Source organism: Danio rerio, chromosome 8, assembly GCF_049306965.1.
Source record: "Danio rerio strain Tuebingen ecotype United States chromosome 8, GRCz12tu, whole genome shotgun sequence".
NCBI lineage: Eukaryota > Metazoa > Chordata > Actinopteri > Cypriniformes > Danionidae > Danio > Danio rerio.
In genome coordinates this window covers 45,525,862-45,544,667 of record NC_133183.1, presented here as the reverse complement: position 1 = coordinate 45,544,667, position 18,806 = coordinate 45,525,862, and the positions used below count along the sequence as shown (strand labels likewise).

General features: G+C 37.3%; 1 protein-coding gene across 4 annotated transcripts in view; it reads left to right on the top strand.

Annotated features, from left to right (window-relative positions):
* pcsk5b (proprotein convertase subtilisin/kexin type 5b) overlaps nucleotides 1-18,806 on the top strand; it is a 252,675-nt gene that overhangs the window by 194,673 nt on the left and 39,196 nt on the right. Inside the window, exon 21 of one of the 4 annotated variants that reach the window (XM_073909585.1) lies at nucleotides 281-2,363. The exons of 2 other annotated variants lie outside the window; for them this stretch is intronic. In XM_073909585.1, the coding sequence (XP_073765686.1) occupies nucleotides 281-387 (107 nt within the window). In that variant the 3' untranslated portion in view covers nucleotides 388-2,363. 4 annotated transcript variants of the gene reach the window in all.

The following is an 18,806-nucleotide window of genomic DNA, read 5'->3' as shown; positions in this document are numbered from 1 at the left end:
GTAAAATTGTATTTTTGTTCACTTTCTAAATGTTTATTCTCATTTTCTTCCCGATGATCTTTCCCTCAAATCTTTCCATCCTGGATTCCAATCACACCTGGATTTTCTCCTTCTTCGACCAATCAACTGGATTTAAAAAATAAATAAATAAACCAACAAAACAACATTTGCCTGTCACCTTGACACAATCTACATCACTTTCTGTCTGCTGGCCAATTGTCTCTCTGCTACTGTTTTTTTCTGTTTTCTTTTTTCCCTGATCTCTGGAAAGCAAATGAAGAATCGTGGGCTGAGGGAAGTTTCTGTGTGCTAGTGAAAAAGAACAATCTGTGCCAGAGGAAAGTTCTTCAGCAGCTGTGCTGTAGAACATGTTCTCTAAAGGGCTAAAGGAACATTTCCAGCCTCATCTGTGGCTCACGTTCTGCTAATTTATATTCCAGTCGGGAGCCTCAAATATGGGACTACATCTTAAGGTTTCTCAATGCCAGAACTACAACAAACCTACCTTTATCTTTGTGTGTGTGTGTGTGTGTGTGTGTGTGTGTGTGTGTGTGCGTGTGTGTGTGTGCGTGTGTGTGTGTGTGCGTGCGTGCGTGCGTGCGTGCGTGTATATGTGTATTTGTGTGTGTGTGTGTATGTGTGTGTGTCTTTCTGTGTCTCTGTCTTTGTGTGTTGACAGAAACTTTCATTGTGGTGTGACTGAGATCAGTAATAAACAGCAAATCATACATGTCAGTATTTTGTGACCAAAGCAAGGATGCCAAATTTTGTACCTTTTTTTTTTTCGCTTTGGGTCCAGAGAAGAATAGGTGGAAGATTCGGTAGACTTACTAAATGTTGAAGCAGCATTTCTGACTTTTCCACAAGTTTCACAAATGATGACAAAAGTTATGAAAACCAATCTCTACACATTAAATGCAAACATCTGTAAGCAAATGGCCAACTATAAACCATAACACAGGTTTGTCTACTGACCATTACGACTGCAGTAAAATCAATAGCTGACTGAAGTACAAGGTACAATTAGTACTTCAAAGCCATGAGCCTTGAACTAATGTTAATGACCTGCCATTTAGCCCAGGAAAACCACTGCGATTAGATTAAAAATGCCGTGTCAGGTTTGTCTCACTATTGAGAGTTTCTTCTTTTCAGGCTCATCTGTTTTTGTATACTTGCATGTGTGTAATTGTAAACACCCATAAGTTGCATAAATGGAAGAATAGGTGTTGTGAAACCTACATATAACCACAGAAAGATGTTAGTGTAACCATGAAGAATCAGCTGAAGCACAGGATTTAGTTGTGGTAGACAAAATAAATGACTGAAACATATTTTAAATGTTATTTTTTACCAAGCCCTTGTGATAAATCTTCTGATACATTCCAATAAATCCGTATTTGTGTATTTTATCTCTCCAATTCACAAACAACTCTCTTTGAAATCCTAGAAGATTTATTTTAAATTAACAAGGAACATTACAGCATGTATGTGGGTAGATCAGAGACGATTTATAGCATTTAGGTGAACTTCACAATAGTTTTTCACACCCATGACAGTGTCCATTTCAACCATTTCCCCTTTGTCTACTTGTCTTTTTTTTTTTTTTTGATTCATCATGCAGATTAAAAGTTAGACTACTATTTTATTTAAGGTTTTGTTAAGAATAATAAGTCCTCTATTCACTTAACTGGTGCTATTGAATAAATTGAATTGTTAAAGACATAATATTTGTGGCTATTTTTTAAAACTTGGATTTGATCAGTCAAAAAAATTCATGAATTACAAATAAAAACTTTTAGTGTAGAAATTAATATAATCTCAGTGGCCATATGTTACTATGTAGTATATCCCTGCTGCAGTATCCTAGGAAAAAAGTAAAGAAATGTATATTGTGTTTTAATAAAGGTCAGAAAAGAGATGAAATGTTTAGTGCTACTAATATTACTACACAACACAAATTTGAATTATACATTAATAGAGAACGTCTTTGACCAATCCACTTCTGCTCAATGTTAAGGGGGTCTTTATATTTTTATTTATGAACGATGTGGTTTAAGATGGCATAGGCTTTTATTTATGAAAAAGATGTATAAATGGTAATAGCTCAGATGAGTCATGTGTTGTGGACTGGATAGTCCAGCCACTTTATATTAATTTTGTGCTCATTACTTTAAACAGCATGATTATAAGTTTTCTGTGCTTTCAGTAAATGCAAGTTTGCATAACTAATGTTATATAGAATTACAAAAAGAAGTCTTTGTTCAAATGTCTTACGTTTGCTTTGTTTTCCCAATGTTTTTTTTCTGTAAATGTATGCATGCATCTTTTTTTAATTAACCTTGTAAAACACGTTTTACCCACAATTGAAGCAATTCCCCTTTTGTACTACTGAGAAATACCATACATCAGCATAAATTACATTACCTGTTTAGAGGATTTAAAAAAGGCCATGTATTATAATTTCAGTCTTATATTTTATTTGACTTTTTTGTTCTTAATTAATTGTAATGATGACAGTGCATTAACTGTTGCTGATGTCATTTTAAAATTCTTCTGTGAATGTGTCCTTTCACTTTAGATTCATATCCGACAGTTATATATGGCTATTCTGACATTGTTACATGTATTCTGCCTATATGTTGATTTAACAAAAAGCATTTGTAAGCAGAATGCAGAACAGAGTTTGTTGCATCTTGTGCTGGAATATTTAAATTGATAAAACCTTAAGCATGCAAGTTGGCAAAAGTGAAGCGAAAGCAGAAAAGTGAGAGATGGCAAGAGAGGGAGAGCATCAGCCTGCAACAGGTATCACAGGAATCACATATCCAAGTCAGATAGCAAAACACTCTCTTTGCTGTAAAATTAAAACAACGCATTAACTGCTCAGTGCACACATGTACTGAACTGTGACAAGAACCGAATACACACACACACACACACACACACACACACACACACACACACATATATATATATATATATATATATATATATATATATATATATATATATATATATATACATACACACTTGTATGTGTGTATGTATATATATATATATATGTATATATATATATATAAACTACATATATTATATATATGTAGTCATAGCCAAGAAGAAAATAATTTATGTAGATAAAAAATATGTTTCTTTATTTCTTTATTAATGAACTTCTAAAATAAAAACAACACTAAAAAACACTACATTTATTGTGTGATTTACTATGGCTATAGGAAATATTCCATTAAGTTGAATTCTTGTCGTTAACTCATTTGAAAAAATTTATCTTCTTTTTGTTTACTTACAAAAAGCCCTTTTAGTTTTAAAAAGAATAAATACATTTGAAAAGACCGAAAGCTGCATAGGTCACAGTGTCTTTTAAAGAGAAAATATATGTGCAGCCCCTTGTTCTTACCTGTGGCTATGACCTACTGCACAGTATGCTGCATAGCATGATATAACCTTTGCCGTTGACACAATAGTAGTTCTTGACAGTGTCTGTAAACATTTTAGCAAATGTATTATAATAAGCAGTTTAAGTGAGAAAACGTGTACACCTTTATCTTACTGTGTTCCTTTAAGCATGCTGATTGACAATTCTGTTATTTATCATAAAGGTTCTTTGCTTTAGAACTTAACATAAGTGAAATTTTGGAATGATGGTGGCGCTAGAGAGTTTGAGTAAGAGAATACAAATTTGTCTTGGTCTAAAATCAGACTGTCCTCTATCAGTGAACTGCCATTGACTCCCAGAGCGGAAGAAGTAGAATAATGATAAGAACCAGACCGGATATAATAGGTGCCTGTGCACCTTCAGTGCTCAGCCCCTAAATATAGCTGCAAGCAGCAATTAAGGGGCCAACCAGTCCTGAGTCAAAATAAGCAAAGCAGTCCAGAAGCCATGAGCAACAAGCTTGGTAGGGAGTGATGGGTCGTTCTTGAACGGTTCGTTCATTTTGAAGCAATCTTTAACATGACTCAGGAACTACAAGTCCTCTCAGGGAGTAATTTGCTCATCCGTGTGAGCGCACATTTGTGCAGGTGGTATCGTTCATTTTTCAAGTCTTTTGAGTCGTTCATCACGAAAAGGCAGAAGCCAATCGTTTGCGTTTAGAGACAGAAAGAGATTTGATCCGTTCATCTCTCGAGTTCTTTATTAAGTTTGAGTCATTTATTCATCACAGAAAGGCAAGCCAATCATATGCGTTTAGAGCCGGAATGAGATTTGATCTGTTTATCTCCTCAGTCATTTGTTTTTCTTACTTGACTTGACACTACAGCAGAATTTGGTGTAGAAATTAGTAAATGGTTCCAAATCCTCTTTAAAGCCGGGTGCATCATAATCATTAATTATTATAATATTATAATTACTATTAATATTGTTATATTATTATTATGTGCATTTCTGATCTTAAACTGCTCCACTGTACACTGCAATGAGAACCTCAGTCAGTAATATTTATGTAAAGCTGATTTTTTGTTGCATCATGGAACATATTTGAGACTTTTCATAAAATCATCAAACTGTGTACCTAAAAAGCATTTTCTTAGAAATAAAAACGGTCTTTCCTATTGTCACTAAGTTGTTGTTACTTTTTTTTCTGGTGGATATGTGGTTTTATTTTTTAGTCTACAAATGATGGAACCATAGTTTTAAAAATATATATATTGTTTGTCTATTTGCTGCCTTGCTATCAAAAAACAAACACTAAGCTATGATATGATAAATTTATCAAATTTTACAATTACAAGTGATTTGTAATTTGTTTAATTTTTTGCAGACTGTGTATTGGTCTAATATTTGTATAAAAAAAGATCATTGAGCATTTACATTTACTCATTTAGCAGAAGCTTTTATCCTGCGACCAACAAGTAATGATAAAAGATGCACTTCAAATCATCACTCCTCTCTTGTGCTTTCTTTCCCGTTGTGTGACAAAAGAGCGAATGAACTAAGTGATTCATTGATTCGCACATGCGCACGTTGTATATAGTGCAGGAGAAGATTATTTCATTTTTTGAGTTTTGTTTGTTTATCATGTGAAAGAATAAAATCTAGTCAATCATATGCATTTAGAGCCCGAAAAAGATTATCATGAGATCACAGGGTGCGTTTGACCCAAGGAATCAGAGAGAAAAGAATTTTGATTGTAGTCCATTCAGTTCAATAGTTATAAAGATTTGTAAGACTAATGGTGGAGCTACAGAGTTTGAGATAGAGATTTCAGGTTTGCTGTGTTTTATGTTTACACTGTCCTATCATTGTGCCAAATTATACAACTTTACCACATACAGCTAAATGGGCTGCCATTCAAATCCAGTGGAAGAAACAGAAGAATTAGACATTTGAAGTCTATTTTACTTAAAATGTCAGAAAATCTTAAAAACAACGATTGTCAAATATATATTGGTTTATAACTGTTTATAACCAAATTTATATGGTGCGGTCAGTGTGACACATCAAGTTTATTGTCAATATATTGAAGCATTGTACAGTTACAATCTCAGATTTGCCATTGGTCCAGTGAAAAAAAAAAAAAAAAACTTAACGCCTATTGACACAAATTCTTTAACTTTTTTTAGTATACTCTTTAAATGAGGTGAAAATTGGATTTACGGTTGAGAAGTTAAAAAATTTCTTAAAACAATCAAAATGGCAGACAGAAATTTTGCAGATGATGGTATAATTGGTGTCTGTGTTGTCAGCATGACCCAAAGATTAATTTGAGACCAATTTTGTCAAAATAAGCATATGCAGTCAAAAGTTATTATTGAATTTGAACGTTTCATTATTAATGGCTAATAAATGTCTTATTACTCTTCACCTATAGGTGGTGCTGTTACCAAATTTTTATGGTGTCGTTAGCGTAAAAATTTTGTGTCAATAAAATTTGATGTCCTAAAATTTGATGTCTAAATTTTCCGTGGTTTATATCGAGGCTGTCTTTTATCATTGTACCAAGTTTTATAACTTTTGAGCAAACGCTTTTATGGGCTGCAGATTGCAAATTGCTGCAGAAGAAGAATAGGAACCAGAACAATTACAACAGGTTCCTTCCCAGCTTTGCTGCTTGCCCCTTAATAGTAAAAAGAACCGGAAATGATACAATAGGTGCCTACACACCTTCATTGCTTGGCACCTAATGAAAACAATAACAAATGGTGTTTTCGCTGTTTGGTCCCTAATAAAAATAATGCGAACAAAAACAATATAGGTGCTTCTGCAACTTCGCTGCTTGTCCTCTAATAAGAAGAATGGCAATAAAAAGATTAGTTGCCTCCCCCCTTTCTGTGCTTGGCCCCTAGTAAGAACACCAATAAAAGGCGGTAAAACTTTCTAAAAAAACTACTCACTACGAACTATTTATTAAGCATTAACAATTAGTTAATTTATTATCTGTTATGTATTAACTCTACATTAATAAACATTAGTAAGCAGTTTTTAACTGCAGATACAAATGCTCTATTCTTGATTTATAAGCACATATATAATGTGCTTAATGATTGTATTTTCATATTTTGTCAATGATTAATTTAAAGTATTGCATTATTTACAAACTGCTTATTTAAAAATAGTTGGTGCTATTTTAAAATTAATTAAAATGCATAAGTAAATGATTAATAAACTAATTAAATTAACTTTTATATATCTTATTATTCAGGCATATACTTATAGTTAATTTGTATGTTAATAAATGCTTTATAAAGTCTTAAAACTTCCAGTTTTGTAACCTAAAGTGAGGACTATTTGTTTTATAAATGCCATATAAATCATAATTAAAGGCTGTTATATTCTAAACAGGAAAAAAAAAACATTAAAATAAATTTATTCTTCTATTCATTTAAAGATACACAGTGAAATGTTATGAAAAGAAAAATCTAATTAAAACAACCTTTGCAATCTTATGTAAAATAAAAATACTGTAGAGTTTAATCCTCGATAAATAACTGAAATGTTGTAGCATAATATATTGTTAAATTAATATATTGGTTTTGTTTTATTCAGTTTTATTTATTGTATTTGTTTCTAACTGAATTTTGAAACTCCTGTTATTTGGCAAGGTTTAAAGTTTACAGTAATTTTACTTTTTAGATACGATTGCAAGCATTTATTGTTCATTTGACACTGAGCCTTAAATTGTCATTTATAAAAGGTTTACAAAGCATAAATAGTCCTTTAGATTGGGTCCCAAACTGGATGAAGTTGAGTTATTAAAGCATTTGTAAACATACATATGTCACATTGGTAGGCAAGGAAGACAAGGATGGTTATCTTTTATGGGGTTTATTTAAAACAAGTCACTGAATCAAAGTGAGGAAGCAGGAGAGTGGTGTCAAGGCTGTTAGTGATCTCATTAACAGCTCATAAGGTAAACATCTGATGTTAGCAATCTCTCACACAGTTCGATCTAGGAAACATCAGAAGGTTGAGACAGTAAGTGATGGGACTGATCTGGGAGTGCACGGTGACAGATCCTATGTAGCGAGGTCTCAGCTTTCTGGGCAGACAGAGGCGAATGTCCCTGGTGGAAAGCCATACCTTATCCCCTAGTTGGTAAGTGGGATTCGGCTGGCAGTGACGATTGGCATTGGTAGTATACCTCCGCACTGCCCGCTGAAGAGTCCCACATCCTCTCGCTGCCTAGGAACCACTGATTCATCCCGGGCACCTCCTAAGTTTCCCCGGTCCAGGGAAACAAGGATGGTTTGTAACCTAGGACACATTGGAAGGTGGTTAAGCCAGATGAGGTTTGACGAAGGGAGTTTTGAGCATACTCAGCCTATGGTAGATACTGTCTCCAGGTGTTTTGGTGATTGTTGCAGTACGTTCGAAGGTTCTGGGAAATCTCTTGGATTTTACTCTCAGTCTGGCCGTTAGTCTGCAGGTGGTAGCCAGAAGAAAGGCGAATGGTAGTGCCCAGAAGACAGAAGAACACTTGCCAGATCCTGGAAATAAATTGTGGTTGAATGAATCGTGTTGAGGCAAGTTGGAGCTAAACCCTGCAGGGCACCAGATCCAGGAACAAGATTGGTGACTCGTTTTAGAGGGATTAGTTTACACAACTTTGATCAATTACTACGAGAATGGTGGTATACCCTTGTGATAGAGGCAGATCGGTGGCAAACTCAACTCCCAAGTGGGTCCAGGGTGGGCGGGGATTGGGCAACGGCTGCAATTTACCTTCAGCCAGGCGGCAAGGTGTCCTTTTGATGGCACAGATCGAGCCACCCATAATGTACTGGGGTGACATCTTGTGTCATTTTGGGCCACCAATATTTTTGTCTGAGGAGCAAGAGGGTTCGCCTGCTGCCAGGATGTCCTGAGCCAAGGGATGTGTGCGTACTATCCAGGAGCGGTACACGATACCTGGTAGGCACATAGAGAAGACCTTAAAGGAGTTCAGTGGGCACTGGCTCTTCTATTGTGGCTATGCCGATATCTTCATCCAGTAGACACATAATGGGAGTATTGAAGACAGAAGGTGGTAGAACATGTTCAGGAGAATCGTGGGTAGGATCAGGTCAGTACATCCGAGAAAGAGCATCAGCTTTCACATTCTTGTGACCGGGCTGATAGATGATATTAAAGTTAAATCGTGCATAGAATAAGGACCAGCGAGCTTGACTGGCATTGAGGCATTTGGCATCTCAAAGATTTTGGAGATTTTTGTGGTCTGTGATAACAGTTAAGGGGAATTGAGCGCCTTCAATCCAATGTCTTCATTTTTTAAGAGCGAGTTTAATAGCCAACAGCTTGTGGTCCCAAATCTCATAATTCTGCTCCGTAGGTGTTAATTTCCTGGAGTAGTATGCACACGGATGAAGAGCTTTGGTTCATCAGACCATTGGGAGAAAACGGCGCCAACTTCAGCATGAGTTGCATCTACTTCAACCGTGAAGGGCAGAGAAGGGTCCGGATGATGGAGAATGGGTGCTGTGGTGAACAGGGTCTTCAGTTTGTCAAAGGCATGATGCGCTTCAGCGTATCCAAGGAAGGAGATGGTTTTATTGAATTTACAATTTTCTGCTTTAAGGAAGAGTTGATTTTCAAAGACGTTGAAGGACTTGTTGAACATGAGGCTGGTGTTCTCTTAGATTATGGGAATAGATAAAAATATAAATATACACTTTCATGAAACAATGGAGGAAGTCTCTGAAAATTTCATTCATGAAATTCTGGAAGATGGAAGGACTGTTTGCTAGGCCATAGGGCATGACCTGATATTCATAATGGCCGGAAGTGGTAATAAAAGCCATCTTCCATTCATCCTCTATTTGGATATGGATCAAATTATAAGCACTTTGAAAATCGAGCTTACTGAAGATGTGTACTTCTGAGCTCTTCCAAAGAAGGGGGAAACAGTGGTAGCGGGTAAGCAAATTTCACAGTGGCTGTATTTGGTACTCGATAGTCGATATTGGGCCTTAATCCTTCATCCTTGGAAAGGAAGAATAAACTAGATGCAGCTGGAGAGGTATAAGGTCTGATGAAGAGCCTCATTGATGTAAGAATTCATCACCTCGTTCTCAGGATAGGAAAGGACATATCCTTCCGTGAGGGAGAGGTTATCTTTTGGCAGCAGGTCAATGCCGCTGTCCCAGGACCCATGAAGGTGTAACTGGATGTCTCATTCCTTGTTGAAAACGTCAGTGAATGAGTGGTAAATGGAGAGAATGATGAGGATGGAGGAGTGATGAGTAGCTTCAATGGTGGTGGCTTGAATGGATAATGGTTCAGGTGTCGTAGGGTGAACAGCAGGGGGAGTAATATGACCTGGAGAGACACAAGCAGTGCTCCATTTCAGGATCTTGCCTGTATCCCAGTTAACATGGGGTTGGTGTTGCTTGAGCCACAGTCTGCCCAAGCTGACATTAAATTTGCCTTGAGGAAACATGAGTAAAGTTAACTTCTTTTGAGGTTCGTGGGGAGAGAAGAACCATTTCCTTCGTGCGTCAGGATATTTTGCCATCGCCTAATGGTGAGCTCTGTAGGGTGGTTATCTTGTACTGAATCTCTTTTCAAACAGAGGGAATACAATGCTTGGAAATTAAGTTGGAATAGATAAAGTTTCCAGCCGTTCCAGAATCCACCAGCACATGTATAGGGACAGTATGGGAATTCACAACTAATTCTGCTTGCATATGTGGTATATGAGATACAGAAGGAGTGAGCGTAACCATACTCACCATTAGGCGAGGCAGATGAACTGGGCAACCTGAGATGAGGTAAGTGGATTCCCTACAATACAGGCAGAGTTGGTTCCATATCTGCTGTTGATGTTTGGAGGATTCCAAACGATATGCATCAGTAATCATGAGTTTTTTGGTATCCGGTGCTAGTGAAGGAACACTAGGGGGTGACACTGGGTTGACAAACATAGAAGGACAGGCAGATAAATGTTGTAATATGCTGATAGTCTTCTTTATGAATGTCTCTAAATTTGCATTATTATCAAAAATGGCCATTTGTTTACGAATTTAAGGTCTCAGTCCCTTAGGATAAGCTGCTAGAAGGGCAACTTGATTCAATTCATATAAACAGGATTAGATCAGCTTAGTTCAAGCTAAGATAATACAGAAAGTATGTTCAGAATTCTGATATTTTCTTACAGTAGTAGTTATATACACTTGGGAAAATGGTACATATTTTTTAACTATATATATAAAGTTATAGTTATTAATAAAATAAAAAAGTTATACATATTAATAAAACTTATGCAATTTGCACCCTTGAAATGAAAGTACAAAGACCGACACCTGGTGGTGCAAGGAGAAAACTTATTGATATGAACTTTTTAGATCACTTTAGTACAAATTATGTATAATAGAAATGCACAATATGTGACTTTAAAAAAAAAAAAGCAATAATACATTTATGCAGTCCTAAACATGTTTTGACAGTTAATATGCCAGTGATTTGATGCTTCACAAAAGTTGCAGACGCCTTTACCAATATGAAAATGCTTTTGTAAGCAACCAGTTATTCTTTCCACCGATTAAAAAAAACGCTGCTATAATAAAGAAAATCTTTTCTAAATGTAGAACTACATACATTGATTTGCATTGAAATACATAATGAATACTCGACACATGAAAGTGTAAAGCCTGTAGCTCACAACAAATGTGAAAGGTTATTGCGTGTCATATTTGACAAACCATTTACTGCTAATTTGATGTAATTTTGCTCACATGGATAATTGAATATTTATCAATATTAACCATGATGTCATTACACTGCTGTGCCGTCAGCCAATCGTTGCATTGCTGATCATGATTTCGAGGATCGATAGATCTGTCCTTCATAACACACGCAGCAATCTCAGATCAGTTTATCCAGACATTCTAATCTGATTCGCAAACTTGTTTGAAGAACCAAATTAGCGAGAGATCAGTTATCAAGATTAAAAGATCCAGGATCTGCCAAATAATCTTAGATCATTTAAGCGAGGTACGAAGAACGGACCCCAGGAGAGTGGTGTCAAGGCTGTTAGTGATCACATCAACAGCTCATAAGGTAAACATCTCTCACACAGTTTGTTCTTGAGCACGTCAGTTCTTTGATTGGGGGTAACAGGTGCAGATTAAAAGATTAGAAGGCTTGTGATTGTTTGTGGGATTGAAGAGAGGTGGTTTGTGAGGTAGAGTGGTAATTGGGGAGCAGGAACGAGCCGACGGTGTTACAACATAGTAACCATTAGTATATGTCTGAATAATAAACTATATATGTAGATTTGAATAGTTTATTAATTGTTACTAAATTTAGTAATGAACAATTAATGAATAAAAGTATGAACAATTAATAAGCACATTATAAGTGTGCTTGTCAAGAATAGAACGTTTGTAGCTGTATTTATTAACTGCCTGCTAAGGTCTAAAAATGTAGAGTTTATGCTTAACAGATAATGCATTAACTATTTGCTAATGCTAAATAGATGATTCATAGTTTGTAGTTATAAAGGGTTACCTAAAAGGCTACTATTTAAATAACATTTAAAAAAAATATTTTTTTTGGATTGTGATCCGTATATACAATCACAGGTAAATAGCTGAAACCAATGTAAACCAAAATGTAATGTAAACCAAATGTAAACCAAAAAATTGTTGCAAAGCGAACAACAGAGCAAGGGTTTCCTTTTCAGTCGTAGGATAATTGAGCTTATGTTAATTAAATTTACGAGAGAAATAGCTAAAAGGATAGTCAATATCAGTTTCATCCTCGTGAAGGAGTACGGCACCAGAACCCACAGCAATTGCATCAATCTCAAGCTTAAATGATAATGCACAATCAGGAGCGGCAAGAACAGGTGCATTACATAAAAGTGCTTTCACACTATCAAAGGTACTTTGACAAGCATCAGACCACACATACGATGTAGAAGGGCTAAGCAAGGATGTTAAGGGGTCAATCACGGTAGAAAAGTTTTTGCAAAAACTGTGGTAATAACCGACCATACCCAAGAACCTCCGTAGTTCTCAGCGAGTGGTGGGGACTGGAAACTGGAAAATAGCGGTTACTTTCGCATTTACAGGGCAAACTTAACCTTGTCGGAACTCCTTGCCCAGGTATGTGACAATAGCTTGGCCGGACTCACATTTAGCCAAATTCAGTGTCTCAGATGCATTAGAAAGTCATGTAAATATTTCCCTTAATGAATGCACATGATCACGCCGGCTCATGGAATAAACCACTACGTTATCGAGATACGCGCTACAGTTTGGTAAGTCTGATGAATCTAAAGTGACAAATGTGGAGATTTCAGAAGCTCTATCGGTGAGAGGGACCTGCCAATATCCCTTCAGCATGTCTAATCTAGAGACAAAACGAGCAGAACTGACATTGTCAATACAGTCCTCCATGCATGGTAAAAGATAGCTGTCTGGGACAGTGACTGCGTTAACCTTTCGGTAATCAGTACAAAATCTGTACATTCCATCTGGTTTTGGCACCAGCATGTATGGTGAACTCCAAGGACTACTGCTAGGTTTTGCCATTTTATTCTTAAGCAAGTAGTTCACTTCTTGACGCATAATGGATTGTTTAGCCATTTTCAAATGATATGCATGCTGCTTTATTGGACGCGTGCCATCCACATTAATATCATGTTTTAACATGTTTGTTTGGGTTGAAAGATAACCAAACAAACATTTAAAATCAGATATTAACTTAAAGATATACGTTTTCTGATCAGCAGGCAAATGTTTGAGATATGAATTTAGATTATTTAAAAATTTCTGAATTGTCTAACCTCACAGATGATTGGGGAAGGTTATGAAGAATCACATCGTCATCAGCATCTGACATCACAGCAGAAGTCTGTTCAGCAACTGCAACAATGGTGGAAACAATGGATTCTGCTTTTGACACGGGCACATCCTTATCTGTCTCTTTGGAATGGGATGCTTTAAGCCTATTTATATGACACTGTTTGCTGTTTTCTATCGGTTGTATGAATCATATAATTCGTCTCAATCATTTTTTTTTATGACGTAGGGACCAGGGAAACGAACAGTGTAGAGAAAACCCCTTAAGCGTTACCAAACAACTTTCACTGCAGCAATAGTTGTCCTCTTTAGGCCAACGTAAAGAAATGGCTATCGGCACAAAAGAACAAAAATAAGAATCTACTTCTGATTCTCTAAATGGTGGGACTAATGCAATTTGCTTACCTATGTCAAATGCATTTGGAGCTGGATCAGTAGGCGGGGACACATCAGAGGCATGAGCAGAATTGGGCTGCGCAGCTGAGCCAGAAGAATCCTTCATCGCCTCCAGATCTAGCTCTCGCAGCTTGATCTCTTTATCAGCCTTAATTTCTAGCTTGCATATTTCAGACTGACATGCGCACACTTTTTTTGTGCCTTTTACTGCAGACGGGCTAAGCAGACTTTCAGTCGCGTGTCATATCTGTAACCCGAGGAATTAGGGGAGAATGGATAAAACTCTGGCAAGCCGGCCTTCGCCTCCGTGCCGACATCAACTTCATCATTGAGATCATCCTTAGCACCTGGACTGAGATGCACCACAGCAAAGTTATCCTGGCTAATATATTCACCAGTCTCCCATACAACATTTGACAGAGGAAGAACATTAATCTTATGTAAATTCAACAGTATCCTACCTTTTTTTTTGCTGCCTTGCGACTGTGTTTACAACAATCTGATAATGATCAGCAATCAGTAATCAATCCTGCAACTACAAACATTAATCAGTAATCAATCCTGCTCTTACAAACATTAATCTGCTCAACTATTGGTTTTGTAAAAAATTTCTCCAAACTAAAATCCTCCATGATTCTGACTAGACGAAACAAACAGCACGATACTCTTCCGTATACATTTATTATGTGCAATACACAAGCTAACACCAATTGCCACCAACAAACACTAAAATTACCACAATTTCAGGTTTTATTTGAGTAAAACGAGATCCCAGACACGCCCCCGTTTAAATGTTATGACTTTTAAGTTTGGCTGTAGGGTTTAAAAAAGGTAACATTTAATTTGATAAAATTTTGTGGTGAATTGGTAACAAAAAAGCAAAACGGCAACCAAAATACTGCAAAAATAAGTAAATTTATTTACAAAAGTAAAGAGAAGTCAAGCACCCAAAAAAGAAAATAATGTAATCAATGTTTATTATGGATGAGGGAAACAAGAATTAAGTGGCGCCAAAAATAATGAAAGCAATATAACAAAAACCCCAAATGTAGCTAATATTTACCCTCTAAACCACAGGTGTCAAACTCGGTTCCAAAAGGGCCCCAACTCTGCACAGTTTGGTTCCAACCCTAATTAAACACACCTGATCAAACTAATTGAGTCCTTCAGGCTTGTTTGAAACCTACAGGTAAGTGTGTTGGAGCAGGGTTGGAACTAAACTGTGCAGGGCTTCGGCCCTCCAGGAATTGAGTTTGACACCCCTGCTCTAAACTATCTAATAGAAAATAAAACAAAACATCTTCAGCATTTTCACGCTAGAACTAAAATTACTCTTTTAACTAAAAACACAGAGAAAACTTACAGCGGGTGGCACTCACTTCTAAACTAGTGTGTTTGGACAGTGGAGTTCTCTGTGTGATGCGAGGTGTATGTCATGTGACATCTAAACTCCTCGAATCCCAGGGGAAGGCTGACACCAGAGATCAGGGGATTGTCACACACAAGACAGTAACAGCGATCAACACAAGAACAAGACCAAAATCAAAACTCTCAAGTCAAATCAATATCACAGGACATAACAACAAGCCAAAACACACACAAAAGGCAAGCAAGGACAAAGCAAACAAGACAGAGTAGAGCAGAACGAGGTTCCCGGCTTCCGTCCATTTAAACTTTGAGCTACTATCCTGATTGGTAGCAAGGGTGATGACGTCACAGGGTGGAATGGAGATTGACTTCTTCACGGAAGAATGGTATACTGGAGTCGGTGATCCTGAGAATAGACACACAGAAAGAGAGAGAGAGTGCACACACACAAGCAAAACATACAGCCATATACATATGACTGTACCACTGAACAACACTTCTGTGTATATGCTTTGTAACAACAAAATCTACATAAGATTAGCGTGACTAAATTACTTTTATAATGTAACATAATCTGTCTTAAAGAAATACTGGTGTCATCCTTCCTCCAGCATGCAAAAGTAACTCCAATATTCATTCAGGATTAAAAAAGTTTTGACTGAGCATTTGTTTTTAGCGCTGTTACTCGTGTCCACGTGAACGCGGCCCCTGTGAGCCATATAGTGAATCTGCGTGAACCAGTATGCAGTTCTTCAAATCTACATTTGTTTCCAGACAGTTTGGGCTACTTATTAGAATTATGGGAATTATCGGCCCGACAATATTTAATTGGATTTTTTGTCTCATGCCTTACCCAGAATATAAAAATACGTATAAATACATTTAGATAATTTACTTTAATCATTACTAGTGGCATGTGAAGAGACTTTCAACCAGCACAACAAAAATGTTTCTAAAGACAATCACCTACTGCACCTTTAAGAAGTTAGTTTTATGTATTGTATCGTAGCTCAATAAATATTTGTTTCATTTTGAAATAATTTTTTGTTTATGTATTTCTGAATCATTGCCTTTTCTTCTTGTTTTGATTTAGTCTTGCAAGATCTCGTAACCTGAGATCTTGTCACGCCCACATGTATGTGTGTGTCCACAGCAGTGTAATGGTGTGTTCACACCAGACGCGGAACGCGCAGATAAATCGCGATATTCGCGCGTAAATAGCCGCGTGAACATTTGAGTTTACTCGCTTTATACACGCGTCAAACCCCGCTTCATTCGCGTGTCAAATTCACATCAGAACAGACGCGGATTCGCGTTATGGGCAGGGCTTCTGTCTGCCCGAAGACTCTAGCTTCATAGCTAAATGGCTAACATGGATTTTTTGAAGAAAATAACAGTGTTTATGTGCTTTATGAAGACTGAAAAACAGTGTCGATACGTTTAGGGTCGTGTCTGAGGCCCCGTTTACACTAGTGCGTATTAGTTTTAAAACGGCGTTTTAGAATGAAAACGATCCGCGTCCACACTCGCGTTTTACCCAGCGTTTCTGAACTGCTCTCCGTCCACACCAAAACGCTGAAAACGCACATCACGTGACCACACACACACACTTTGGCAATCGCTGGAGCCCATCTACCCAGATGAGAGCTCTGCTAGTCGGACTTCTCATCAAGCATCTCCCGCTGGATCTAATCTCACTATATTTATTAAACGGGATATTTCATTCATCTTGTTGTCTTTATCTAATGACATATTCCCTGACTTTGGTCACTGGAATCTATTACTTGTTCTCAGGTAACGTGTTTTGGCTGAGCGCAAAGATAAGTTAATGATTAATGTAAGCACGTACATTCTGTATATTGACTGATCGCTTGCCTTTATTTCCTATAATGTATAAACTTATTGTATGTTATACTTTTATAATGGCCATTATCGATTATTAAAACTGATATTCAGCAAAAGAGAGGGTGTGTTTCGTATTTTCACTGAAATTGAAAGGAGGCAGTTGTTATCGGCTCCGTTTTGTTATAAATATGCACACAGTGAAGATGACGCTCATGCAGCACGACGCCTCAACATTTCTGCTGTCTGTTTAGTTGTTAATATTAAAATAAAAATAGGCAGTTCCTTATATCAAGTTTACATTTTATTGTTGAGAAAGTGAAACAACGTAGCCAAGGTGATGTGAATGAAGTTATAAAGTACACTGTTCCCTGTGAAGATTGACGCGTGTCCTCGGTATGTTTTCCATATCAAACTGAGAAGAAGAGATGCAGCCTTGATCAAACTTGCGAAGTCTGAACTTACACGGAGAAGATTCAGGACTGAACTGTGTGTTAGGCTACTTAATATTGAGGAAAAGCCCCAATCAGAGAGGCGAATGTCTGCAGCCCCGCCTCCGTTTTCAGATGTCTCCGTCTTTCCCCATCCACACTGAGACGGAGCTGCAGCGTTTTAGAATGAAAACGGCCTCTCCAGCGTTTTCGAAACGCTCCGTTTTCGGCGTTCGAGAACTCCGGCGTAGTGTGGACGGATGGCGTAACCGTAGCAAAACTTATGCGTTTTCAAACTAAAACGCATTAGTGTAAACGGGGCCTGAGTCCACTACATTCTTTCAGAGGTGCATCCAGCTCTGTGAGCTCATAAACTCCTCCAGAAACTGAACCTGGATGACGGAGGCTTTCAGCGGTGCTTCTGACTGAGCCAAGCCGAGTTTGATGAACTGTTGTCGGTGAAGGCTGGAGGATTTCCTCTGGGACACCAACAACAGGTTCTACGTCACAATCACGCCCCCACAAGAGCAAGCTTCTGATTGGTTAACGCGGCGTGAATGTATGCTGAAGTTCAGATTTTCGAAATCGAGAGATTCGTGCGAAACGCTCGTTAAGCGCGTCAAACGAACAAAACGCTCAATTCACCCCGCCATTCGCGCAATTTGCGACATTCGCGCGTATCGCGCCGCAGGATGTCTATTTGCATTGACTTAACATGTAAATCACCCGCGCTTGATGCGCGTTCAGCGTCTGGTGTGAACGCAGCTTAACAGAGCCATTCAAAAAGAATGCATCTGTGCCTAAAAACACAAGATGTAGTTTTCAGAAATGAATTCATGTTTTCGTGTTACCTTGCTACTGTAAACAAAAGCATGCAACCTTTGCCCTGCTTTTGAGTTTTTCTGATTGGTTCGATCCCCTTGAACTGACATTGAGCACTGCTTCAAGTAAAGGCTGTAACTGTTTTATCTTGACTTGACATATAAAAACACAATACTCATGGGTGACATAGAAACCAAAAGAAATATAAGATTCTGTCATCTCGTGCATGTCAGTTCTGCCTGACTGAACAGTTGTTCCACTGCACCCCCTGCTATTGTAGTGATTAGCGGTAATGTCAGGAACTTGTGGAAATTAATCTCCAATATGACAAATGTTGCAGCCAGTTAAAGTAATTATTTCAATTTGGCCCTTTTTGTTTAAGCTCATCAGTAAGTGTGGCAATGGATATGGTGAATAAACATCTGTCCTTTGTTACTCTGAATGACAAAGGTGTTAAGAGGCCAAAACTTGCAAAACGGGTTCTTGACCTAATAAACATTTTCCTTCTTATCTACATCATCTCAGACACAAAAAGACACATGGATTACAGTTTTCCATCTAACAAAGTGGAAACAAAATGGAATATTTTAATTCATATACCTTCATATTCAAATAATAATGTATGTATTTAAAATGCACTGTTTAAGTGATATTTGTGATAGTGATATTTAAACTGTTTTTAGA